Source organism: Myiozetetes cayanensis, unplaced genomic scaffold, assembly GCF_022539395.1.
Source record: "Myiozetetes cayanensis isolate MyiCay16 unplaced genomic scaffold, myiCay2020 scf44, whole genome shotgun sequence".
Lineage (NCBI taxonomy): Eukaryota > Metazoa > Chordata > Aves > Passeriformes > Tyrannidae > Myiozetetes > Myiozetetes cayanensis.
The window spans coordinates 652,569-677,891 of NW_026087676.1; the positions used below are offsets into that span (position 1 = coordinate 652,569).

The window sequence follows — 25,323 nt, forward strand, 5'->3', positions numbered from 1 at the left end:
AGCACCATGATCGCGGCCGGGGCTGCCTCCGGAGCAGGGCTCCTGCTGCTCGCCGCCCTCTGGCCCCCGCCCCCGCAGAAGGTGGGTCCCACCGCGGGGCACCGGGCAGTGGGGAGGGGGGCACACCGGAGCCCTGCGGGAGCGACCCCCGCCCCGCAGGGAACTCTGCGCGAAGTTTTGCACCGGGAGCTGGGGGGGTGGGGGACACACGGGACACCGGGAGGGGGACGGGGCGGGGGGGCACAGGGGGCGTGACCGGGAGGGCACCGAGGGGACGGCGGGGGTGGGACCGAGGGGGAACCGCGTGGCGACCGAGGGGGCACCGTGGGGAGACCGAGAGGGCAAGGGGGATGGGACCGGGCAGCAGCTGGAGGGGGTCGGGGGGGACACTGCGGGGTCCGGTGTGCCCGGGGGCTGCTGGGTTGGAAGGGACGGGACCGCCCCCTCTCCCGTTCCCCCCGGTTCCCCCCCCGGTGTCCCATCGGTCCCTCCCGGTTCTCCCCGCCGCGGGCAGCGCGTCCCCGTGTCCCCGCGCCGCGATCGCCCGCCGGGACTGGGGGCCGGATTGGTCTGTACTGGGGGGCGCTGGGCCGGAGGGGGCTGCCCTGCCCGTCCCGGGGCTCCGGTACCGCCGGGGGAAGCGGGGACGGGGAGACCCCAGCTTTGTGTGGGGTTCCCTGCCCGGCGGCCCCGCGAGGTTTCGGGGCGCGGGACAGGCGCGGTGCCCCACGGAGCGGGTGGGTGGGTGGGTGGGTGCGTCCCCGTCGCTCCCATCCACATTCTCGACGTGCCGCACCCAGCCCAGCCCCGGGGGGAGCAGGGAGCCTGGACGGAGCCCCGACAGCCCCCTGGGCACTGGGATGGGGCCGGCAGGGCCGGGGCCAGTGGGGGACGGGGCCGGTGGTCCCAAAGTGAGCACTGGCAGCCCCAAAAATTGGTCCCCACTGCCTCCGTGCAGCCCCGTGTTGGGGGGGCAGCTCTGTGCTGGGGGGCAGCTCCAGCATCAGGGCTTTGGGAAACCAATGCCCAGTGGGGCTGAGCCGGTGTGGGGTGCTGGGACAGGGATGTGGGGACACAGTGGGTGCTCTTCCCCCCTGGCACCCCACGGCTCGCCCTGTTAGGAGTGTCTGTGCCACGGGAGCTCCCAGCCAGGGACACACAAGTGCTCCCCATCCCTGGGGCCGGATCTGTGCCCAGCAGCCCCAGTTCGGGGCAGCACTGCGGGCACGTGGCCCACGGGCTTTGCTGGACGCCTGCGGGCAGCCGAGGCCCTCAGCGGTGGCACTGCCCACTGGGGCAGGATGGATCCCTCGCTGCCCTTCCCAGGGGACTGGGGGAACTGGCAGGGCCGAGTTCCAAGGCACGGAACCGGGATCCCAGCAGGATTCGGCCCTGCCACTCACCCGTCCCACCTGCCCTTCGCCCCAGGGGAGCCCCTGGCATCCCGTGCCCGCACCACGGGCAGACCTTGAGCTTTGGCCTCCCGCCACAGCGGCACGTTCCCTGCTGGGGAACCAGCGTGTGGGGGGAGAGCTGCACCCCAGGCTCAGGGGGCTTCCCCCTTCCTGCCAGTGTTGTCCCTGGCTCGTAGGCCTCGGAGGAGGCGGGTACCAGCCGGGTCCCCCGGCCACGAGGCCACCGCAGCAGCTGCTGCCACCGGGGGCTGTCACTCAGCCGTGGGGCACCAGCAGCAGCCGGGGATGGGGACACCGGGGACAAGGACACCGGACCTCTGGCTGACCCCCTGCACCTCTGTGCCCCCTGTGCCGGGAGGGGATGGCGGCGGGGCTGGTGGCACTGGGGACAACCCTGGGGTGGTGGCAGGGCCAGTTTTGGGGTTGGTGGCGGGGCCGGTGTCGGAGCAGAGTCGGGGTCTGGCGGGGGGCTCTCCCAGCTGAGGTGTTGGGGTGCCGGGGGCCGCGGGCGCGCCGGGGCTGGGCCGTGCCCGCCAGCCCTGCGTCACCACTGCTCCCCAAACACGCCCGACCTGAAAAGGCGGTTCCTGCCGGGAGCGGGCGGCCGGGGCCCTGTGCCACCCGCGCCCGTGACTCACCCGCCCGGGGCCTGGCACCCAGGGCGGGCTCCCACGCCCCCCCACCCTGCCGCGGTGCCACGGGGACGGTGGCCCTGCCAGCGGCCCCCCCACGATGCCCCCCACAATGGGCCCGGCTGGGCTCGCAGCCGTCACCGCTCAACAATCGGGTCTTGTCTCAGCGTGGCCCCCCCGCCCGCGTGGGCAGAGCATTCCTGCCTGCGGCCCCCGCTGTGGCCCCCGGCTCGGCACCGAGGGGAAGGGGGTCCCCAAACCCAGCCCCCCCTGCAGCCCCTGGCAAACATGGGGTGATGTGGGGACCCCACTGTCCCTCGAGTGGGGCCGGTGCCAGAGCGGGAGCAGCTTCTCCGTGTGCCGGGGCTGGAGCCCGGGGGGAGCCGCGATGCAGGAAGCCCATCGGAAGCTGTTGGGAGCAGCCCCGGAGATAAACGGCGGCCGCCGGATCCACAGCGCTTCCTGCGGGGGCCGGGGCTTGGGGTCCCGCGGGGGCTCGGAAGAGTCGGGCTCTGAGGGGTCCTGCTGAGCTCCTGCTGTCCTCCACAGTCTGCACTGGCACCGACATGAAGCTGCTGCGACCCTCCAGCCCCGAGAGCCACTACGAGACCCTGCGGCACCTCTACCAGGGCTGCCAGGTGGTCCAGGGCAACCTGGAGCTCACCTACCTGCCCCCCGACGCTGACACCGCCTTCCTCAAGGTGTGTGCAGTGGGAAAACACTGGGGGGGGGAGAGTGGTGATCTGAGCAGCCCCTCACCTGTGTCCCCCCCAACCCCAGGGCATCAAGGAGGTGCAGGGGTACGTGCTGATCGCGGAGAACCAGGTGAGGGGGCTGGAGCTGCAGAGCCTGCGCATCATCCGCGGCACGCAGCTCTTCCAGGACCGCTACGCCCTGGCCGTGGTGGGCAACGCCGGCCCCGCCGGCACCCCGGGGCTGCGCCAGCTCGGCATGAGGCACCTCACAGGTGGGGACCCCCCCGGGGCCTGCATGGGGGGCTCGGGGGTGTGGGCGCTGCTCCTGGTGCTGGGAGCTGTGGGGTCCTGCCTGGGGACAAGTGGTCCTGTGGGGTGGCAGGTCCCCATCCAGCACTGGGTGTCCCCATCCAGCACTGGGTGTCCCCATCAAGCACTGGGTGTCCCCATCCAGGATTGGGTGCTCCCATGGAGAGCGACAGGTCTGGGAGTCCCCACGGGGACTGCAGGATCCCCCTGTCCCCACACTGACCCCCCTGCACCTTTTTCCCCCCCCCCACTCAGAGATCCTGAAGGGAGGGGTGCACATCGAGAGGAACCCCCAGCTGTGCTTCCAGGAGACCATCCTGTGGAGTGACATCCTGCACCGGCACAACGAGTTCCGGGGCGAGATCCACGTGGAGAGCGCCCGCAACCGCAGCTGTGAGAGCCCCTGCGGGTGGGGAGGGGGCTGTGGGACCCGGGGAAGGAGGCTGGGGGTCTCCAGCAGCCCCCACTCACGATTTCCCCCCCGCAGGTCCCGACTGCCGGGCGCTGTGCTCCGAGGGGCACTGCTGGGGTGAGAGCCCACGGGACTGCCAGACGTGTGAGTGCCAAGCCCGCAGTGGCTCTGACACCCACCAGGGACCCCCAAAGCCCCACGGGCTTCTCCAAAATCCCTGGGAATCCCCTTTCCTTCCCCCTCCATATCCAAGCTCCACAGATCCCTACTTGCCACCTAAATCTTGCCCTCAGTAGAATTCCTGGTCCTTCCTCTTGCAATCCCAAATCCCTGTCCCACTGACCCCTACTTGTCACCTAAGTCCTGGCCCCAGAGACCTTCTTTGCCCTCCCCAGATCCCTGCCCCTTAAACCCCTAGAATTCCTGCCCAGGGTGGAATTCCTGCTCAGCTTACGCCCCAAATCCCTGACCCACTGACCTTCACTCAGCAACCAAATCCCTGCCCAGGAGACCCCCTGACTTTCCTCTTGGCCCTCAAATCCTTGTCCCACTGACTCCTCCACGGCCCCCAAATCCCTGCCCTGGGGATCCTCACACTTGACCTCCCAAATCCCCACCACAGGAACCCCTCCCCTCCAGCCCCTCCATCCTGGGGACCCCCAGGCGGTCTGGAGGGGGGGAAGCCGTGGGGGTCCCCGTGCCCAGCGTGCCCCTGTGTGCCCCCCACAGTGACCAACGTCATCTGCCACGGCTGCCCCCGCTGCAAGGGCACCAAACCCACCGACTGCTGCCACGAGCAATGCGCCGCCGGCTGCACCGGCCCCAAGCACTCCGACTGCCTGGTGAGCACGGGGCAGAGGGGCTCTGGGGGTGGGGGGCTGCAGGGGTCTCTCACACTGGCTGTTCTCCCCCCCAAGGCGTGCCTGAACTTCAACAGGAGCGGGATCTGCGAGCTGCACTGCCCTCCCCTCGTCATCTACAACTCGGACACCTTCGAGTCGATGCCCAACCCCGACGGGCGCTACACCTTCGGTGCCAGCTGTGTCACCCAGTGTCCCTGTGAGTGACACCCCGGGGAGGGGGGGCCTGGGGGGGGGGCCAGCACGGCCCTGACATCCCCTTTCTGCCCCCCCATGCCCCCCCAGATAACTACCTAGCCACAGAGGTGGGGTCCTGCACCCTCGTGTGCCCCCAGAACAGCCAGGAGGTCACGGTCAACAACGTCCAGAAGTGTGAGAAGTGCAGCAAACCCTGCCCAGAGGGTGAGCAGGGACCCCCGGGGGCTGGGGGGGCTCTGGGGACCCCAGGGGTGCCAGTGGGAACCCTCCAGGGACCTGTGGGGGCTTTTAGGACCCCAGAGGTGCGGGTGAGCAGCTGCCTGGTGAAGCTCTGGGGACCCCTGGGGTGTGTGGGGTGGCTCCGTGGCTGGCAGGACTGGGGCACTGAGTGTTCTGAGCGGGATGGGGGTCCTGGCAGAGCCCCCCAGCCCTGCTGTGTCCCACCCCACAGTGTGCTACGGGCTGGGAGTGGATTTCCTCAAGGGTGTCCGTGCCGTGAACGCCTCCAACATCCAGCACTTCTCTGGCTGCACCAAGATCTTCGGGAGCTTGGCCTTCCTGCCCGAGACCTTCGCTGGGTAAGCACCTCATCCCCCCCTCCCTGAGCCCACCAGGACCCCCACCAGGACCCCCCCAACCTCCCTCCCATCCCTGCCAGGGACCCCAGCACCAACACAGCACCCCTGGACCCCAAACTGCTGCGGATCTTTGAGAGCCTCGAGGAGCTGACGGGTGAGAACTGGGGGAGTGGGGGGCTTGGGGGAGGGGAAATCAGATTTGGTGGGGGGGACACACACAGGATAGTGACACCCAGCTCCCCTCAGGCTTCCTCTACATCGCTGCCTGGCCGCCTGAGATGGAGGACCTGGGAGTGTTCCAAAACCTGCGGGTCATCCGGGGCCGTGTCCTGCACAAGTGAGGGGGCACGGGGGGGACGTGAGGGGACACACAGAGGGCAATGCAGGGACATGGGGGGGACACGCAGGGGGATGCAGAGGGACACAGGGGTGACATGGGGGGACATGGGGACATGTGGGGATGAGGGAGGACACAGGAAGGACATGGTGGGACACACAGGGGAACTCAAAGACACAGGGGGACACACAGGGAGATGGGGGGCACATGGAGAACATAAGGGGGGCATGGGGACACAGGGAGGACGTGGGGGGACACTCAGGGTGATGGGGGGACACGGGGGGGCCGCGTGTGTGACCCGTGGGTGTCTCGGCAGCGGCGCCTACTCGCTGACGCTGCGGGACCTGGCGGTGCAGGCGCTGGGGCTGCGGGCCCTGCAGGAGATCAGCAGTGGGATGGTGCTCGTCCACCACAACCCCCAGCTCTGCTTCCTCCAGAAGGTGCCCTGGGACAGCATCTTCCGCAACCCCCGCCAGCGCCTCTTCCAGACGCACAACAAGCCCCCCGAGCAGTGTGGTAAGCGGTGCCCGGGGGGGTGGGGGGAGAGGGTGGAACCCCCCCATCTTTGATGGACCACTCCCGGTGCTGATGGACCCCCTGGTGCTGACGGTGCCCCCCCTGCAGAGAGCGAGGGGCTGGTTTGCTTCCACCTCTGCGCCCACGGGCACTGCTGGGGCCCCGGCCCCACCCAGTGCGTGGCCTGCGAGCGGTTCCTGCGTGGCCAGGAGTGCGTGGCCTCCTGCAACCTCCTGGATGGGTGAGTGGAGACGCCTGGGAAGGGCAGAGCCCCTTCCTCCAGCACAGCTCAGGGGTCCAGGACGCCATCCCTGTGCCCTGTCCCCGCAGAGCCGTCCGGGAACACGCCAATGGGACGCGGTGCCTGCCGTGCCACCCCGAGTGCCAGCCCCAGAACGGCACCGAGACCTGCTTCGGATCGGTGAGGGGAGGGAACACACACACCCAGGGGTGGCACAGGGGGTGTTCCCAGACCACAGGGTGCCTCAACCCCCCTAAATTCCTGCAGGAGCCGGACCAGTGCGTGGCCTGTGCCCACTACAAGGACGCCCAGCAGTGCGTGCGGCGCTGCCCCAGCGGGGTCAAGGCCGATGCCTCCTTCGTGCCCGTCTGGAAATACCCGGACGAGGACGGGGTGTGCCAGCTCTGCCCCACCAACTGCACCCACTCGTGAGTCCGGGGGGTCCCTGGCTGGGCAGGGGAGGGGTCACAGCTGTCAGCAGGGGGGTGCTGACAGCGGGGTGCCACACGCTGTGTCCCCAGGTGCACCATCCGGGATGAGGACGGGTGTCCCGTGGACCAGAAGCCGAGGTAGGAGCGTGGGGGTGTTGTCCCACTCTGACTCCCCCGCCCCACCTCGGGGTGCTGGGAGGTCCCCCATCACCCCATCCCGCCCCCCACGCCCCCCTACCCCGCAGCCAGGTGACGTCCATCATCGCCGGCGTGGTGGGGGCTCTGCTGGTCATCGTCCTGCTCCTCATCACCGTCATCTGCGTCAAGCGCCGGCGGCAGCAGGAGCGCAAGCACACCATGAGGCGCCTGCTGCAGGAGACCGAGGTGGGACCTCCTGGGGGGCAGGGGGGGACCCCCTCAGCACCCAGGGGGTGCCAGGAGCCGGCCCCCCTCACCCCTGTGTGCCCTGCAGCTGGTGGAGCCGCTGACGCCCAGCGGGGCCCTCCCCAACCAAGCCCAGATGCGGATCCTGAAGGAGACCGAGCTCAAGAAAGTGAAAGTTTTGGGTTCTGGTGCTTTTGGCACCGTCTATAAGGTGAGGGGTGGGGGGGCACTGTGGTGGGGCGGGACCCTCCCTGCTCCACGCTCCCCTCACCTGTGTGTGTGTGTCTGTCCCCCCCCACCCTCAGGGCATCTGGATCCCTGATGGGGAGAGCGTGAAGATCCCGGTGGCCATCAAGGTCTTGCGGGAGAACACGTCACCCAAAGCCAACAAGGAGATCCTGGACGTGAGTGTGGCAGCGACACCGCCACGGGGAAAGGGGTGTGGGGCCAGGAGCAGCCCCTGCCCATCCTGACCCCCCCCTGCCCACAGGAGGCCTATGTGATGGCGGGGGTGGGCAGCCCCTACGTGTCCCGGCTGCTGGGCATCTGCCTGACCTCCACGGTGCAGCTGGTGACGCAGCTGATGCCCTACGGCTGCCTCCTGGACTACGTGCGGGAGAACAAGGACCACATCGGCTCCCAGGACCTGCTCAACTGGTGTGTGCAGATCGCCAAGGTAGGACAGGGGGTCTGGGGGGATCTGGGGGTGGAAGGGGGTGGTGGTCCTGGGGCGGGCCAGGGACAGCCAGATGCGTGCCACCCGCAGGGGATGAGCTACCTGGAGGAGGTGAGGCTGGTGCACCGCGACTTGGCCGCCCGCAACGTCCTCGTCAAGAGCCCCAACCACGTCAAGATCACGGACTTCGGGCTGGCGCGGCTGCTCGACATCGACGAGACCGAGTACCACGCCGACGGGGGCAAGGTGGGGGGCACAGGGACAGCGTGGGGAGGCACCTCGGTGCCAGCCAGCTCCCAGGCCCCAGCCCTGCTCACCTCCTCCTCCTCCTCCCCGTGCCAGGTGCCCATCAAGTGGATGGCGCTGGAGTCCATCCTGCGCCGGCGCTTCACGCACCAGAGCGACGTCTGGAGCTACGGTACCTCGGGGTGTCCCCACCCCAGGGGCAGCAGGGAGGGTCCTCAGGGCGCTGCTCACCCCAAACCCATGCCCCTGCTCCCTCCAGGTGTCACGGTGTGGGAGCTGATGACGTTCGGGGCCAAGCCCTACGACGGGATCCCCGCGCGGGAGATCCCGGACCTGCTGGAGAAGGGGGAGCGGCTGCCGCAGCCGCCCATCTGCACCATCGACGTCTACATGATCATGGTGAAATGTACGGGCAGGGGGACGTGGGGCAGCGTGGGGACACACCATCACAGGCAGGCAGCAGGGACAGGGGGGGCCCTGATGGTGTGTCCTGCCCTCCAGGCTGGATGATCGACTCCGAGTGCCGGCCCAAGTTCCGGGAGCTGGTCACTGAGTTCTCCCGCATGGCCCGCGACCCCCAGCGCTTCGTGGTCATCCAGGTTTGTGGGTCCCTGGGGGTCCCCCAGGGGTCCTGTCCCCCCCTGCCAGCGCCCCGGGGTGGGCACTGATCGGTGTGTGCCCCCCCCTAGAATGACCTGGCAGGGCTGCCGGGCTCCATGGACAGCACCTTCTACCGGGCGCTGCTGGAGGAGGAGGACATGGATGACCTGGTGGACGCCGAAGAGTACCTGGTGCCTCACCACGGCTTCTTCAGCGCCGACACCTCCACCACCTACCGCAGCCGCATCTCCTCCGTGCGGGTACGGGGCGGGCTGGGGCAGGAAGGGACCCCCCGCTCCTGGCACAGCTGTGGGGTGACCCCACGGGACCGGGACGGTCCTCGGGGTGACTCTGTGTCCTCTCCCGCTCCCAGAGCACGGCGGAGTCTCCGGCCAAGGTGGAGGAGGGCGAGGGCTTGTCCTCCTTCCCCTTCCCTGCCCAGGGCCTGGTGGAGGGGCCGGAGAGCCCCGTGCCAGAGGTGCCAGAGGGGGAGGGAGGGGTCAAGGCGGCCCTGCAGAGCCCCCCGGGGCGGGAGCCCGGCCCCCTGCCCCGGTACAGCGAGGATCCCACCGGGCTGGCGGCCGAGGACAGCGAGGACCCCGAGGGCTTCACCGCCACGGCCCCCCACAGCACCATGCCAGGTAGGGAGGGCACGGTGGGGACCCCCACAGGGGGCAGAGGGAGAGGGTCTGCCTGCCCCCTCCCCTTCAGAGGGTCCCTGACGTGTCTCTCCCCCCGCAGAGTACGTGAACCAGGCCGGGGAGCGTCCCCCCCGCGCGCCCCCGTCCCCGCCGGACAAGCCCAAGGGGCACCAGGGCAAGAACGGGCTCATCAAGGAGCCCAAGCTGCCGTTCCCGGGGCCCTTCGGCCACGCCGTGGAGAACCCCGAGTACCTGGCCCCACCCCCCGGCCCCTTCAGCCAGGCCTTCGACAACCCCTACTACTGGAACCAGGACCCCCCCAAGGGCGGGGGGCCCGAGGGCGGCCCCGGCGCGACGCCCACGGCCGAGAACCCCGAGTACCTGGGCCTGGCCGGGCCCGAGGCCGTGTGAGAGACCCCCTGACCTCGCCCAGGCAGCTCAGGGAGGGACGAGCCGCGGCCATGGGGCTGGGCACGGTCCCCTCTGCCCCCCACCCCGGGGGCGGCCCCGGCCATGCAGGGGCTGGGAGAGCCCAGGACGCTGAGGGACAGCGAGGTGTGGGGACAGAGGGGTGACCCCCACGCCGGGGGGTGCCCAGGGAAGGACAGACTGGTACCATCACCCCCCCACTGCAGGGCTGTCCCCGTGTCCCTGTCACGGCTGGGACACACGGACTTGCACTGAGAGCAGCCGGACAGGACGCCGGGCGTGTCCCGGCTCCCCCGGGATCCCTTGGAAGCCCCGGGATGTATATTTGAGGATTGTACATTGGTTGTTTTTTCTACTCCTCTGGTCTGTGTGGTTCTCTCTTCTCCATCCGACCCAGCCCCGTCTCCTGAGGGCCAGGATGTCCCTTCCCTCCCCCTCCCTCTTCATTTCCCTTCCCCTTCCCTTCCTCTTTGCTCCCCTCATCTATTTGATTCCCCCTTTTCCATCAGATTCAGTTCCATCTCCAGTATGTCCCTTTCCCCATCCCTGTTTCCTTTCCCTTCCCTCTTGCCTGGGGAAAAATTCCTAATCCCACCAACCCTGAGCAGGACACAGGAGCTGTGTCCCATCCCCATTCCCAAAGGACACAGAGGAGCCACATTCTCCATCCTCTATTCCACCTCCTCCATCCTTTATTCCACCTCCTCCATCCCTCACTCCGTCCCAGCCCTTGGGTTTATACACAGTATAGAATAAATAGGGGCCCCCCCTGCCCCGAGGCCAAGGGCAGGGTCATTCCAGGCAGGAAGCAGGAGCCTGGGAATGGGGAGGGGTCAGGGACAAACACACCCGTGGCCAGGCCGGGGTTGCCATGGCCGGGAGGGGCCCCGTGCCCCCGCCTGGATTAAACAGTGACAGAGCTGTTTAATCCTTAACCAACCCCAGGAAAGGCCCAGCCAGTGGATTTCCCTCTGGAATTCACCTCCTGGGAGCTGCAGAGACCTCACCGCTCACGGGGGGCCCCAAGTTCCCAGGGGTTCAGGGAGGGGAGAGGCCCATGGGGGGCTGTGGGGTTTGGGGGACCCCCTGTGCCCCCCCCCCCAGGGAGGTGCCACAACAGGGGGTCCCCAGGAGGCTCCCAAATTCCCCCAATTTCCTTGCTCCCCCCCCATCAGGCATGCAGGAATTGACCAAAGGCAGCGAGGGGTGATGGGGGGGGACACCCTGACATCCCTGGTCCTCCTTGATGTCCCCAGTGAACCCCCCCGGGTCACAGCAGCGAGGGGGGACCCCCACGTCCCTGGGGGGGCTACAGGATGGTGCAGGGGGGGCGGCTGTTGGTGATTTTCTCCAGGGGTTCCCCGTTCCTGGCCCTCCGGATGGCCTCGATCAGCTGGGGAGACACGGGCAGGGTCAGGCTGGGAGGGCTGGGACACCACACAGGGGGGTCACACGGGGACAAATCCCTGCCAGGGCGAGGCAGGAGCTGCAGGAACTGCCCCTCTCCCCCCTTCCCAGCGGGATCTGGCAGGAAGGGGAACAACTCCTGCTGGGATCGTGAGGGGGATGAAATGAAACAGGGACCCCCCCATGGGAGAACCCCATCATGGAGGGGGGGGCTCAGTGCAAACCAAACCCCCCCTGGCTGAGCCCAGGACCCCCAGGATGGGCCCCTAGGGCGACACTCACGTCCTTCTCGTAGGGAAAGCCCCCGTTCTCCAGCTTGGAGAAGACGAGCTGCCCGTTGATCTCGATCTCGAAGGCGCCTGAGGGCACAGGGGGAGCCCAGCCCTGAGCTGTGCCCCCTCAACCAACAGCCCCCACCACCCAGAGCATCCCTGGGGGGCTCCTGCAGACCCCCCAGAGCCCAAACTCTGCACCCAAAATGACCTCCCCCCCCCAGACTCACCGCGGGGTTGAACCCACCTCAACCTCCCCAAGGTACCTGTCAGGGCAGGTGTGACCCCCCTCCTGCGGTGCCCCCAGGAGCCCCCGAGGGCGCTGTGGGGCCTCACCAGTGCCCCCCAGGCGGGACTCGATCTCGATGTCCGGGTACTCCTCCCGCACGGCGCTCGCCAGCTCCTGGTACGTGGGCTCGAACCCGCAGGGCTCGCTGGGGGTGGGGGATGAGGCGAGGGGGGTCGAGGCACAGGGACCCCCCAGCACCCGCCTGTACCTCCCCCCTGCAGCTCTGGAGCATCCTGTACCCCCCAAAATCCCAAACCTCCAGCCAGGAGCCCTCCCCGACCCCCTGCACCCCCCTCGGATCCCATAACCCTGCGACCCCCAATTACCTCCCCAGCTCCCCCCGCCCTGCAGACCCCCAACAAAGCCCTGCTCCATCCCCACTTCCCTCGCCCTGGAGAGCCCCCAGCCGCCCAAATCCTTCTCCTCAGTCCCCCAACCCCTATAAACCCCCTTACCCCCAAGCTCCCCTAAATCCCCTCCTCAGCCCAGATCCCCTATAACCCCCCTCCGCCCCCAACCCTTCTATAACCCCCAGACCCCCAAATTCCACCCCAGCCCCCAAACTCCCGCACACCTCCCTCCTCAGCTCCTCCTTCACCTCCCAGGCCCCTCCGTGTCTTCTCTCCCCACCCCTCATCCCAATCCCCCCTTCCCCAGTCCCCACCGCCCCGCACAGGCCCCGCACACGCTCGGGAGCCGCGGGATCGCCTGCGTGCCCGCGGTTCCCGCTGCCGCGGGCGGTGCCGGCTCTCACCAGTACTCCACGACGATGCGGACCCGCCGTTCAGCGCCATCCCCGCTCCCGGCCCCGCTCCCGGTCCCGGTCCCGTCCCCGGCCCCGCCGCTCATGGCCCCGCTCCCGCCGCGCCGCCGCTTCCGGGTTGCCGTCACGTGACGCGGCGCCTTCCGGCCGCTCTGCGCCGCCGCCCCGCCCCGTCTTGTCTGCTCTGCGAGACCTCCGGAGGACCCGGCGTGACCCCGGTGACCCCCGGGGGACACAAATTGACCCCCCCAGGAGGACTAAAAATGACCTGCAGTGACCCAACCACCAGTGTCACCTACACCCACCCCAGGGGGGACCAAAAACGACCCCCGGTGACCTCTCCTGGGGGACCCGGAGTGACCCCAGTGTCACCCGAAAACAACACAGGGGGAGCCAAAATGACCCCCAGGGGACCCGCACAGGGACCTGAAATGACCCTCCCAGGAGCCCTCTGGTCCCACGGGAGTCCCCACTGCTCTGTGGACCCCCACCCTACCCAATACTCCCATGGGGTCCTGTGGGGCCTTGTGCCCCCACCCATGGACCCTCAGGACCCCCACAGGGCCCTCAGCATCCCCCTGGGGACCCCCCAAATCTCCCCACAGCCCCCCTCCCATGGGGGGTCCCCACATCCCTCCTGCTGCCTGCACGAGACCCCCATGAAAAATCCCCCACCCAAGGAGTCCCTCCCACCTCTGATGACCCCGTGGGACCCCCCACCCTTTGTGGGGTCCTTCCAACCCAACACTGGGGGGTCTCAGGGGAGCCCCGACCCAAAACCCACACCCTGAGGGTGGAGACCCCCATGGGGGTGGGCTGGGGCCCGTGGAACCCTCAGCCCCAGGACATCCCAGGGGTCCCTGTGATCCCCTCAAGGGCCCTGTGTCCCCCAGCTTTGGCTGCTCCAGGGCTCACCCCGGTGCATTGTGGGAAACTCCCCATCCCCTCCTCATGGGGGGCCGTGGGTGGGTTTGGAGGGTCCAGCCCCCCGGGGTCAGCACGGGGCCGGGCTGGGCATCCCCCCCGCGGGTCCGGGGGAGCTGTGGGAGCCCCCCACGGGTGCATTTGGGGCCGGGGCCGGGCGGCAGCCCCGGGGCGCGGTGATGTCAGGCAGGGGCGGGGGCAGGCGCAGGTAGATAAAGCCGGGGAGAACAGGAATGCCCGGTCCGGCGGGAGGGTGGCGGGACGCGGCGGGCGCCTGCAGGTAGGAGCGGGGTCGGGCCGGGGGGTCCCGGGGCCGGGGGGGCCGCTGCTCAGCCCAGGGGGTTGGCCCCATCCCGCCGGGAACGATCCCGGACCCCTGGTTGGGACCCTGCCCCTTCTCTCCCTCCCACCTCCCTCCCGGCTCTTCCTCCTCCTCTGCCACCCCCGTGGCTTCCCCGACACCTCTGTGCCCCTGGGGAGCCCGGGACCCCCACCTGGGCACCCACCGGGACCCCCACCCACAGCTGGGGGGGCTTGGCACCCTGTCCTCTTATCCTGGTGGCCCTGGGACGCCCTCCCTTAGCCCTGGTGGCTCTGGGACCTCATCTCCTTATCCTGGTGTCCCTGGGATTCTGTCCCTCACCCTGCTGGCTCTGGGAAGCTGTCCCCTAATCCTGGTGGCTCTGGGACCCTTCCTGTAGCCCTGGTGGCCCCCAGACCCCACCCCACAGCCTGGACATCCCCCTGCCCCCCAGTCCTGCTGGCCCTGGCTTGTCCCTTCCTGGTGGTCCCCCTGCTCCATCATCCTGGTGGCCCCACGGCCCAACCCAGCGGTCCTGACCCCCTGCAGTCCCCCACCCCATCACCCTGGTGGGCCCTGTCCCCTTCCCCCATAGCCCCAAGGCCCTGGGTCCCCCTGTTTGTCCCAGACTGTGGGGACACCCTGAGTGTTCCCCTGCCACGGTCACCACCCCGTCACAGCCCCGGCAGGGCCACCAGGGCAGGGCTGGCCCCGGGGTGACCTGAGGCCATGGGGATGGGCTGTGTTGGTGGCAGGGCTGTGTCCCCGTCCCAGGGCCCTGGGGGTCCCCATCTGTCACATCCCCCGTGTCCCACCATGGGCACTGTCACCCCACCTTCCCCCCGGCTGTCCCCTGTCCCCCCCAGGGTCCGGCCAGGCAGGGAGTGCAGATGGAACAGAATGTCCTGGTGGGACACTGTGGGGACAGGGATGGAATGGGGGTGGAGCAGAGGGACACCGGGATGGGGACACGGCGACAACAGGGATGGGATGGGTTGGGATGGCACCGGTGCTGCCCGGCCATGGACTTGGCCCCGGGAGCTGGCAGGAGGCGGGGAGGGGCACGGGGAGGGGACAGCACAGGGCTGGGCAGGGGCAGAGGGTGGATGATTAACCCGAGTGCCCGCGGCCTCCTGGGACGTCCCCGCCGAGGCCACAGCCACTGAGTGTCACCAAGTGTCACCAAGTGCCACCGAGTGTCACCAAGTGTCACCGAGTGCCACCGGTGCAGCCGCGGGTGCCACGTGTGTTACGTGAGCCACGTGCTGGTCACTCCAGGGCCGGACCCAGAGCGTGGTCGGTGTCCGAGCCCTCCCCGTGCCGTGGCACCGGCACCGGCGGGACCAGGGGGACGATTCCGGGGTCCCCCCGACGCGGGGGGCTGGCGGCGGTTCCCACGGCGGGCGCCGGCTCCCTCGCCCCCGGATGCCAGGGCGGTGAGGTGGAGCTGGGAGCGGCCGCCAGAACTGGTTTGGCCGGACCCGAGGAGGTGTCTGGGCTGAGCCGCCGCCGCGCTCCCGCTTCCTGCTCCCCACGGCGCCGGCACGGCCCGGCCTGGCAAAGCTCGGTCTGGCACAGCCCGGCCTGGCAAAGCTCGGCCCATCAAATCTCAGCCTGGCACAGCTCAGCCCAGCACAGCTCAGCTGGTGTCTCCCGGTGCCCACAGACCCCCAGTGCTGACCTGGGTGCGCTGTGAGGGTCCCGTGAGGGATGTGGGGGGATTCTCAGCTGTCTCGTGGTGGGTTGTGCTCAGCACCAGTCTCACACCCCTGTCCCCAGCATCAGGACAGGTCTGGGGGGTCAGGGACACCCCAACCCTCGGGTTCAGCCAGCCCCCCTCGGGTGGGGGTTCTGTTTGTCTGGGCACTGCTAAAACACCCCCTGGGTGGGTGCCAGGGGTGGGATCCCCTCAGCAGCATCACAGCACTGGTGGCGTGTGGCTTGTGGGGAGCCTGGTACAGCGTCCCATGGGGGCTGCCCACACCTTACCCTGCATCCCAAACCTGGCCCTGGAGCCCAAACCTGGCCCTGCATCCCACACCTTGCCCTGCATCCCAAACCTGGCCCTGTATCCCACACCTTGCCCTGCATTCCAAACCTGGCCCTGCATCCCAAACCTGGCCCTGTATCCCACACCTTGCCCTGCATCCCAAACCTGGCCCTGGATCCCAAACCTGGCCCTGTATCCCAAACCTGGCCCTGTATCCCAAACCTTGCCCTGCATCCCAAACCTGGCCCTGGATCCCAAACCTGGCCCTGCATCCCAAACCTGGCCCTGCATCCCAAACCTGGAGCCCCGGACAGTGCTGGACTTGCTCTCTCCCCACAGATAATGCCATGGAGGGGGGGGCTCAGCAGAGCAGCCTCCGGGAGCCCCCCGGGCCGGGCGGGGCGGAGCAGGAGGGGGTCCCCGGCGAGTGGGACGGGGGCGAGGGGCCGCCCGAGGTCAAGCGCTCCCAGCCCCTCTTCATCCACGGCAGCAGGTGGGTGGGGGTCTGGAGGGGGCGCGGGGGGGGTCACAGAGGTGTCACAGAGGTGTCACAGAGGTGTCACATCCCCCCCCACCCTCGCCCCGTGCCCGCAGCCGGACACCGCCCCAGGAGGAGCCGCGCGCGTCGTCGCTGCCCAGCATTCCCAACCCCTTCCCGGAGCTCTGCAGCCCCTCCAACTCGCCCATCCTCAGCAGCCCCGCCCTGGGCCAGGGATCCCCCCGCGAGGGCACCTCCCACGTGAGTCTGGGAAGGGGGGGTTCAGCCCTGGCACAGGAACCCCCCGTGTGAGCCTTGAGGGGCTGGGGAGGGGGGTTCTTGGTCCTGGGACAGGGACCCCCCCCACACCCCACGCGTCATGGGGCTGGGAAGGTCCCATCCCTGGGGCAAGGAGCACCCCCCACGCGAGTTCAGGGAAGGGTGGTGCCGTGGCAGGTGGTGAAGGTGTTCGGCGAGGACGGCGCGTGCCGCTCCCTGGAGGTCTCGGCGGGCACCACGGCCCGGCAGCTCTGCGAGACCCTGGTGCGCCGCACGCGGGCGATCCACGACCACAGCTGGGCCCTGGTGGAGCTGCACCCTCACCTGGCCCTGGGTGAGCCCTCGCTGGGGGAGGGGGAAAAAGGCACACGGGGGGATGGGGGCATGGCTGGGGCTCCCCCAGTCCCCCCCTCTGACCCCCCGTGCTCCCCCCAGAGCGGTGCCTGGAGGACCACGAGGCGGTGGTGGAGGTGCAGAGCTCCTGGGCCGCCGGCGCCGAGAGCCGCTTCGTGTTCCGCAAGAACTTCGCCAAGTACGAGCTCTTCAAGAGCAGCGTGGTACGTGGGGCCTGCAGGGACGGGGGTTAAAAACCCATGGGCACCCCCAGCACCCCAAGGGGCTGGGCTGACCCACCCCACCCCGTGCCCCCAGCAGTCGCTGTTCCCGAGGTGATGGTGTCCAGCTGCCTGGAGGCCAACAAGAGCATGGCACACTCCGAGCTCATCCAGGTACGGGGTGCTCTGATGGGACTGAGGCGCCCTGGCGGCCCCGGGGACCCCGCCGTGCCCCTCAGCCCCCGTGTCCCCCCCCCCAGAACTTCCTCAACTCTGGGAGCTGCCCCGAGGTGCAGGGGTTCCTGCAGCTGCGGGAGCCCGGCCGCAAGGTCTGGAAGCGCTTCCACTTCTCCCTGCGCCACTCGGGGCTCTACTACTCCACCAAGGGCACCTCCAAGGTGAGGGCACGGGGAGTACTGGGGAGGGGAGCACAGCCAGAGGGTGCAGCCTGACACCCCCCATGCCACCAGGACCCCCGGCACCTCCAGTACTTCGCTGACCTCACCGAGTCCAACATCTACTACGTGACCCAGGGCAAGAAGCTCTACGGGACCCCCACCGAGTTCGGCTTCTGCATCAAGGTGGGGATGTCCCTGCATGGCTGGGGGGTCCTTCCCGGTGCCTCCCCCTGCCAGGGGGTCTCTGTCCCTGCCCCCCGCTCCCAGGGCCAGTCAGGGCTGCCCTGTGACAGCTCTGGCCTCTCCTCCAGCCCCACAAGGTGCGGGGTGGCGTGAAGGGCCTGAAGCTGCTCTGCAGCGAGGACGAGCAGAGCCGCAGCTGCTGGATGGCGGCGTTCCGGCTCTTCAAGGTGAGCCCCGGCGGGGTGGGACCGGCCCTGTGCCCGGGGAGATCGGGGGGAGGCTGGAGGGGAGCCTGGAATGATGCCAGAGGGATGCTGGGGGAATTCCCGAGGATTCCTGGGGGGATACTGAGGTGATGCTGGGGGCAATACAGAGGGATTCTAGAGGGGGGTTGCTGGAAGAGGTTTAGGATGGGTGTCCCTGTCCCCGTGTGGGGTGGATACAGAGATCCCCATCCCTGCAATGGGTGTCTGTGGAGGTCCCTGTCGCCCCCACCCACCCCACAGTGGGACATGGGCCCCACGGGCCCCCCCAGCTGACGGGACCATCCCCCCCCAGTACGGGATGCAGCTCTACCGCAACTACCAGCAAGCGCAGGCACGACTGAGCCAACCCCCCTGGATCGGCCCCACGCCCCTGGTGAGTGCCCCCCACCCCCCACAGCCCCCTGCCCGTGGGGGGACCCCCAGTGACCCCCCCTTCCCCCGCAGAGAAGCGTCTCTGACAACGCCCTGGTGGCCATGGACTTCTCGGGGTGCACGGGCCGGGTGATCGAGAACCCCAGCGAGGTGCTGACGGCGGCCCTGGAGGAGGCTCAGGCCTGGAGGGTGAGTTGGGGTGCTGGGTGGGTGAGGGAGGAGCCCCCCTGAGCCCACCCTAACGCCCACCCCTTGCTCTGCCCGGCCAGAAGAAGACGACGCACCGGTACAGCCTGCCCGCCGCCTGCCACAGCTCCCCGCTCAGCGCCGGTGAGATGGAGGGGGGGGCTGCACCCACGGGGGGGTCCCTGCCCCTGGCGTGGGGTCCCCCCAGAGCCTGACACCCCTGTCCCCACAGCCATCCACCGCACCCAGCCCTGGTTCCACGGGCGCATCTCCCGCGAGGACACCCAGCAGCTCATCGGCCGCCAGGGCATGGTGGACGGGTATGGGAGCCTGGGAGGGGTCCCTGGGGCTCAGAGGGGGGACGTGGGACAGCAGGAGGATGACGTGAGCCCCAAGAGTTGTGGGGTCCTGGGAGGGGGGGATGCAGGACACATGTAGGGGTGGGGGAGGCTTGCTGGGGGATCCCAGGGAGGTTGGGACTCCCCATGAGTTTGGGGTTCCCGGGGTTTGCAGGGGGTACTGGGCCCCCAGAGTTTGTGGAAGGTATGTGGGACCCCATGGGTGACACAGAGGGGCCTGGGGCCAGCAGTGACCCCCCCTCCTTGGGCCTTGCAGCGTCTTCCTGGTGCGGGAGAGCCAACGGAACCCCAAGGGCTTCGTGCTGTCCCTGTGCCACCTGCAGCGCGTCAAACACTACCTCATCCTGCCCGTGAGTGGGGGGCTCCAGGGGGGCTGGGCGAGGTCGGGGGGGCCCAGAGGGGCCAGGTGGATGCAGGGCTGTGGGGTCCTGACCCGCCTGGCCCCTGGCAGAGCGAGGAGGAGGGTCGGCTCTACTTCACCATGGACGACGGGCAGACGCGCTTCGCCGACCTCATCCAGCTGGTGGAGTTCCACCAGATCAACCGGGGCATCCTGCCCTGCAAACTGCGCCACTACTGCACCTGCGTGGCCCTCTGAGCCCCCGGGGCACCCTGGCTTTGGCACAGCCCGGCACTGCCGGCACGGTTTGGCACAGCCTTGCTGCCGATATGGCACGGCTTGGCACAGCCCAGCGCCACCGGCGTGGAATGAATCGGCAAAGCCTGGCACCGCTGGGACGGTTTGGCATGGTATGGCACGGCTCGGCACGGACCAGCACCACCAGCATAGTTTGGCACAGCTGGGCACCACTGACGCGGCACGGCTCAGCACAGCCCGGCACTGCTGGTGCGGTTTGGCACAGCCTGGCACCACCAGGACGGTTTGGCACAGCTCAGCACCACCAGGATGGTTTGGCACAGCCTGGCACCACTGACATGGCACAGCTCAGCTCGCCAGGGCCCCCCACACTCAAGCACTTTGTCCCCCCCTTCTGCAGCAGCAGCAGCCCCGAGTGTCCCCGTGGGAGCCTGGCACTCCTTGCCCCCACACCAGGGGCGTTTCGGGGTCCCCAGGAGCAGGGTCCCGGGGTGGGGGGGCGAGGGGGGCAGCCACCACCGCGTCCCCCACGTCCCCACAAGGCCAGTTGAAAACTGGGACGTGTTTTATACCAGTGACAATAAAGGTTATTTTTGCAGAGCTCCCGCCTCATCCCCTCCAAAGGCAGAGCCGGGGGTGGGGGGGTCCCCACAGCCCCCCACTGCCGGTGGCACACGGCTGGCAGTGTCCCCGTGTCCTGCCATGTCCCCAGTGTGCCCCAGGTCCCGCACAAAGGCCCCTCTGTGTGCCCGGGGCACCACGTGTGGCTCAGCCACGCGGCCGCTGCAAATCCCCAGGGAGCGGGGGGCGGATTATCCGGGGGGGATTAAGGGCCCGGATTTGGGGGGTGGGGGGCCAGGGCCAAGGCCGGGGCCGGGGCAGCTGCTATAAAGGCGGGGGGGCTGGGATGTGGGCGACAGGCCGTGCCATGGCTCCCAAGACGGTTCTGATCACCGGCTGCTCCTCGGGCATCGGGCTGGCCCTGGCCGTGCGGCTGGCACGGGACAAGCAGCGCCGCTTCCAAGGTGAGCAGGGCAAAGGAGGGACCTCCCCAGCCCCCCCAGAGGGATCCCACGTGAGGCTGAGCCACCCGTGCCCACCCCCCTTCCTCCCCAGTGATCGCCACCATGCGGAACGTGGGCCGGAGCGCGGCGCTGGCGGCGGCGGCGGGGCCGGCGCTGGGCCGGACGCTGGAGATCAAACAGCTGGACGTGTGCGACGAGGGCTCCATCCGAGCCTGCCTCGACAGCATCCCCGGGCGCCACGTGGATGTCCTGGGTGAGCCCTGGCACCCCCTCCTGCCCTGCTTGTGGGGAGTCCTGGGCTGGGAAGCTCCGTGATGGGGACACCCCCTGTGCTGGGGGCTGTCCCTGCCAAGCATGTCCCAGGCTTCGTACCCCCAGTGCTGGGGACTGTCCACGACAGGGACACCTCGTGCACCAGGGCCCCCTGACCCCATGAACCAGCCACCCTCTATGCCAGGGATGTTCCATGTACCAGGGAGCCTCCAAACCCTGCTGGGGGAACCCTCTGAGCATGGGGAACCCCCTGACCACACACAGCAGAGACCCCCCCATGCTGGGGACACCCTGTGCAGCAGGGCCCCTTCGCTCCCAGGACATCCCACGCTGGGGACCCTCCATGCCCGGGGTGTGGGATCCCCCTTCCCCGGGGGGCTGCCCCCACTGACGCCCCATGCCCTCAGTCAGCAACGCCGGGGTGGGCATGGCAGGCCCGCTGGAGTGCCAGAGCGTGGCGGCCATGCAGAGCCTCATGGACACCAACTTCTTCGGCCTCGTCCGCCTCGTCAAGGAGGTGCTGCCCGACATGAAGCGGCGCCGCGGGGGCCACATCGTCGTCATCAGCAGCATCATGGGCCTGCAGGGTACAGGGGCACGGGGCACCCTGGGGGGGGCCACACCCCCCTGAGCCCTAACCGGGACCCCCCCAACCCACCCAGGCATCGTCTTCAACGACATCTACTCGGCCTCCAAGTTCGCCGTGGAGGGTTTCTGCGAGAGCCTGGTGGTGCAGGCGCTGCGCTTCAACGTGGCGTGAGTGTGGGACGGGGCGGGGGGGCTGCAACACCCTCGGGGTTGGGGGTTTGGGGGGGGCTCCAGTGCCCAGCGCCCCCTCCCCGGGCAGGATCAGCCTGGTGGAGCCGGGGCCGGTGGTGACGGAGTTCGAGACGAAGCTGTACGAGGAGGCCGAACGCGCCGACTACTCCCGGACGGACCCCGAGACGGCCAAAATCTTCACCGACCTCTACCTGAGGAACTCCAGGGATGTGTTCGCCAGCCTGGGCCAGACCCCCGAGGACATTGCTGAGGTAGGAGAGGGGCCCCAGTGGGCTGGGCTGGGCTGGGCAGAGAAGTGTTAATTAGCCCTAATGAGGAACAGCAATGGCCAGTCCGAAATGGGACAGATCCTGCCTGGACAGCTCCATCCTGATGGGGCTGAGCCTGCCTGGGAATGGGAATGCTGGGGCATGGGGACGGGGATGAGGGTGGAGATGGGTTGAGGTGGGATGGGATGGGAACAGGATGGGAGGGAACTGAGGATGGAGATGGGATGGAAATGGAATGGGGATGGGGCGGGATGGAGATGGGGGAGGATGGGATGGGGATGGGGTGGGATGGGATAGAGACAGGGATGGAATGGGATGGGCTTGGGGATGGGATGTGAACGGGAAGAAGATGGGATAGGAATGGGGATGGAGATGCAGAGGAATGGGATGCAGACAGGGCTGAAAGGGGATGGGAGTGGAATGGTGATGGCGACAGAAACGGGCTGGGGCTGAGGAGGGACTGGGGGGACAGGGAGGGAGGGGACAGTGCCCTGCCCTCCTGCAGCACACCCTGCGGGTGATCGAGGCGGCCCGGCCGCCGTTCCGGCACCAGACGAACGCGGCGTACACGCCCATGGCCGCGCTCAAACACGCCGACCCCAGCGGCGCCCTGGTCACCGACGCCTTCTACAAGCTGGTGTTCAAGTACGACGCGGTGCTGCGCTTCGGGCTCCGCGCCATCCGCCTGCTCCGCTGGAAGTCACGCAAGGTCAAGGCGGGCGTGCGGCTCCTGGGCTTCAAATAGCCCCCCAAAAAAGCCCCGGGCACCGCGCAGCCCATCCCCCGGGGGATGGGGGGCTCGGGGCCGGGACCCCGCTCGGGGTTTCTATCCCGGCCCCGGCCCTAAAATAGCGCCCGCGGCCGCCGCCGCATTAAACCTAAAGTGGGAGCGGTGTTTGTAAGCAGCGCCGGGTGAGCAACGCGGAGCGGCTTCCCCCGGGAGAGCGGCGGCCGTGACGGGGCTGGGAAGGGCCTCCCCCCTCCCTGGGGCACCCGACCCCCTGCCCCCGAGGGCGTGTGGCCCCCAGGGGACCTGACCCGGCCACCCCCCGGCTGCCAGAGGCGGTGTCCTCCTTCCTGCGTCCTCCTTCCCTCGGGCACTGCTGTGGGGTCGGGAATGTCCCATGGAGGGTGGTGGGTGTCCTGAGTCACCCCCCTCCAGCACTGAGCCCCAAGGCCCTGGGGCAGCGCAGGGGGTGCAGGAGGTGACGGGGGTGGAGCAGGGTGAGAGCGGGGTGTGGTGTGTTCAGAGGGGGCACAGGGGGTGCAAAGGGGAGGCAGGAACCGGGGCGAAGTGGAGCTGGGGTGCATGGCAAGGGCTGGGAACAGGGGACCCCAGCGCCCCACGCTGCCCCTGGGGGGCTCCCCTCCGGCTCGGGGAGGTGATGGCAGGGTGGGTGAACCCCTGGTGGTGGTGGTGGTGGGGCGTGGGCGCCTGGCGTGACAGCCGCGGGAGGGGAGCGCAGGGGCAAACCGCAGGAGGCCTGGCACGAATCCACCCCGCGGGGCCGCTGCTCACAACCACCCCCCCCCAGCTCCTCCCGCGGCGCAGCCCCCCGGAGCCCTGCCGGGACCCCCGGCCCCACGTGCGAGGGCTGGGCGGTGGCTGCAGCTCCTGTGCCTCGCACGTGGCCTCTCCGGGCCCCCCCGGCTCCAGGGACCTCGGGGACAGGATGGGGGGGGGCGGGGAGAGGAAATATTTTTGCATTATCCCCCCTTCTCGCACGAGTTAATGGCAAAGCGGCGGTGGGACCGCGGCCCCGGGGCGATGGCAGCACCTGTGGGACGTGCAGGAGTGACATCAAAGCGGTGACAGAGTCGCTGCCTCCCCCCCGCTGCGGTTTCTGCAGATTTGACTAACTTTCTCCACTCCGGGGGGCAGGACGGGGGGAGGGGGATAGGGGGCTGTGCCCGGCGCCGGGGAGCAACAAGGGGGGGCCCTGGCTGCGGCCCAGCCCCCCAGCACATAGTCACGGCTGTGGGAAAAGGGGCTGAGGGAGGACAGGACCCTCCCTCCAATCCCCCCTCCCCCCCCAGTGCCCAGGGAAGCAGCAATGGGGCTGGTACTGGGAGAACTGGGAGGAGGAGGATGAGCCGCAGCTCTCCCTGCGGGTGGGAGGCAGCGGGGTCTGGGGGGAGCAGCCTGTGATGGCCTCAGCCCCACTCACAGCCCCCCTCACGGGGGTCCCGGGCACAGCGAGGGGGGAACCTGCTGGTGGTGGGGGATCCCTAATCTGTGGGGGCCACCTGGGTCATGCCTGAGGCTGAGGAGCATCACCGCCCACCCGGAGCACCCGCCGTGGCCGTGGAACAGCAGTCCGAGTCCAGGACCACCATCCATTCCCACCCCACCCCTGCCGCAGCCCCGCGGGTGCCGCGCTGGAGCGGCCGGAGCCGGGCGGGTCGGAAGCGGATTCTTCTAAAAAACACAATTGTCTGCTGGGACTTTCCTGTCCCCGGCGTGTGACAATCGCCAGCCGCTCCCCGTGTCCCCGATCCCCCGAGGATTTCGCTGCCAGGTGCCGGCTCGCTGCCATGCAAATGTGGAGCCAGATTTAACCCGGCCGGAGGGGACGGAGGGGACGGCTCGGGAGCTCCCCGGGGGCTTCACTTCCCTCCCGGCGCAGCGAAGGGGGCACCAGGCGTGACATGAACCCGCTGCCCCCGTCGTGGTGCCCCGGTGACAGTCGCGGCCCTGTCCCTGTGCTGCTCCCACGTGTCCCGGCGGGACCCCCGGGGCTGCAGAGAATCCCCCCGTGGCGGTGCCAGCGCTGGGGACACTTCCAAGGCTGTCACTCAGCACAGAGGTGGCTCTGCTGGCGCCGTGCCCCCCGGATTTGGGAACACGGCCCACGCGGAGGGTGGGAAAACGCCGGCGGGGCCCGTGACTCAGGGCACGGCTGGGGACGGGGACACGGGGGAGGTGCCGCTGACTCAGACGTCCCTCGCCCTCTGTCCCCTCCCGGCTCCGCCGGGCTTTGGGAGCTCGGCCGCTCCCCGCGGGGGAGCAGGAGCCGGCCGGGATGCTCCAAGGATGCGGCGCAGCACCCGGAAGAGTTTTACGGGATTTTTTGGGGCGTTGAGGAAGCGTGTTTCGACACGACGGCGGGGAAAACCAGTTCCTCCGTGCTCTGTCACGATAACAGCTATCAGCAGATAAGGATCGCTCTGTCACAACACCAACCGAAGGTTTCTGTAAGCCTTGAAAGGGGGTTGGATCCAGGCAGCAGAGGGATGAGGGGGCTTGGATCAGGGATGGGACTGAGCCCCCAGGGGCTGGCGGGGCTGGCACTGTCGCACCCAGCGCTGGCACAGCGAGGGGGAAAGACCCCTCGGCGTTTTTATTGCCACCCCGGATTGGGAAGGAAGTGAGAAGGGAAAAAAAAAAAAAAAAAAAAAGGATCCTCTGACTTTCTTCTGGGTTGTTTTTTCGTTTCTGTTTCTCAAGCGTGTCCAGCCCTTGCGGCAGAAGGTGTCAGGGGGGAATGAAACAAGGGCGGGCAACGCCAGCCTGGTAAGGCGGGTGTTAAGAGGGCTGGGGGTGGTGTGAGCCTCCACCCTCCCGCCGCCGGGATGTTTCCATCGCGTTCCCGCACGGTGGGTGCAGCCCCCGGCATCCCACGGAACCCCTGCGCCCACCCCGCGGTCCAGGCATGGGGCTGAGCTGCCCCTACCCCATGGCTCTTGGGTTTTATCGTTCCCCTTTAACCACGGCTGCGTCCAACACCATTTTCCAGCAGCTGGAGGAACAGGCACA

The 25,323-nt window shown here is 68.8% G+C and overlaps 4 protein-coding genes across 5 annotated transcripts; 3 read left to right on the forward strand and 1 right to left on the reverse strand.

Moving 5' to 3' along the window:
- Positions 1–56: 56 nt before the first annotated feature.
- ERBB2 (erb-b2 receptor tyrosine kinase 2) lies at positions 57–9,955 on the forward strand. Of its 2 annotated transcripts, XM_050330810.1 has the most exons (27): positions 57–81; positions 2,597–2,748; positions 2,828–3,014; positions 3,307–3,444; positions 3,539–3,607; positions 4,193–4,305; positions 4,381–4,522; positions 4,609–4,725; positions 4,973–5,099; positions 5,180–5,253; positions 5,346–5,436; positions 5,753–5,952; positions 6,061–6,193; positions 6,283–6,373; positions 6,461–6,621; positions 6,715–6,762; positions 6,870–7,008; positions 7,097–7,219; positions 7,314–7,412; positions 7,499–7,684; positions 7,775–7,930; positions 8,027–8,102; positions 8,190–8,336; positions 8,432–8,529; positions 8,620–8,790; positions 8,904–9,171; positions 9,272–9,955. In XM_050330810.1, exons 2-27 carry the CDS (start codon positions 2,614–2,616, stop codon positions 9,580–9,582), a joined length of 3,600 nt encoding a protein of 1,199 aa, XP_050186767.1. In that variant the 5' UTR covers positions 57–81; positions 2,597–2,613; the 3' UTR covers positions 9,583–9,955. The 2 variants fall into 2 exon arrangements, with proteins under 2 accessions (XP_050186767.1, XP_050186768.1); XM_050330811.1 differs by lacking the exon at positions 57–81 and having other exon boundaries at positions 2,564–2,748; positions 6,283–6,621.
- A 301-nt stretch (positions 9,956–10,256) lies between these two features.
- MIEN1 (migration and invasion enhancer 1) lies at positions 10,257–12,426 on the reverse strand. The gene is made up of 4 exons (XM_050330737.1): positions 12,323–12,426; positions 11,616–11,713; positions 11,290–11,366; positions 10,257–10,993 (listed from the first exon to the last, which is right to left on the reverse strand). The coding sequence occupies exons 1-4, from the start codon at positions 12,415–12,417 to the stop codon at positions 10,910–10,912; spliced, it is 354 nt and encodes a 117-aa protein (XP_050186694.1). The 5' UTR covers positions 12,418–12,426; the 3' UTR covers positions 10,257–10,909.
- A 1,056-nt stretch (positions 12,427–13,482) lies between these two features.
- On the forward strand, positions 13,483–19,219 carry GRB7 (growth factor receptor bound protein 7). Its single transcript, XM_050330736.1, is given in 15 exon segments — positions 13,483–13,546; positions 15,886–16,039; positions 16,141–16,285; positions 16,481–16,637; positions 16,739–16,864; positions 16,958–17,031; positions 17,118–17,255; positions 17,328–17,438; positions 17,567–17,665; positions 17,997–18,077; positions 18,149–18,265; positions 18,346–18,406; positions 18,495–18,582; positions 18,878–18,971; positions 19,073–19,219. Coding segments are annotated over 15 exon segments (1,650 nt in total). The 5' UTR covers positions 13,483–13,488.
- An 882-nt stretch (positions 19,220–20,101) lies between these two features.
- On the forward strand, positions 20,102–22,431 carry LOC126648079 (retinol dehydrogenase 8-like). The gene is made up of 6 exons (XM_050330769.1): positions 20,102–20,244; positions 20,336–20,497; positions 20,925–21,104; positions 21,180–21,273; positions 21,365–21,548; positions 22,072–22,431. Exons 1-6 carry the CDS (start codon positions 20,127–20,129, stop codon positions 22,309–22,311), a joined length of 978 nt encoding a protein of 325 aa, XP_050186726.1. The 5' UTR covers positions 20,102–20,126; the 3' UTR covers positions 22,312–22,431.
- The last annotated feature ends 2,892 nt before the right edge of the window (positions 22,432–25,323 follow it).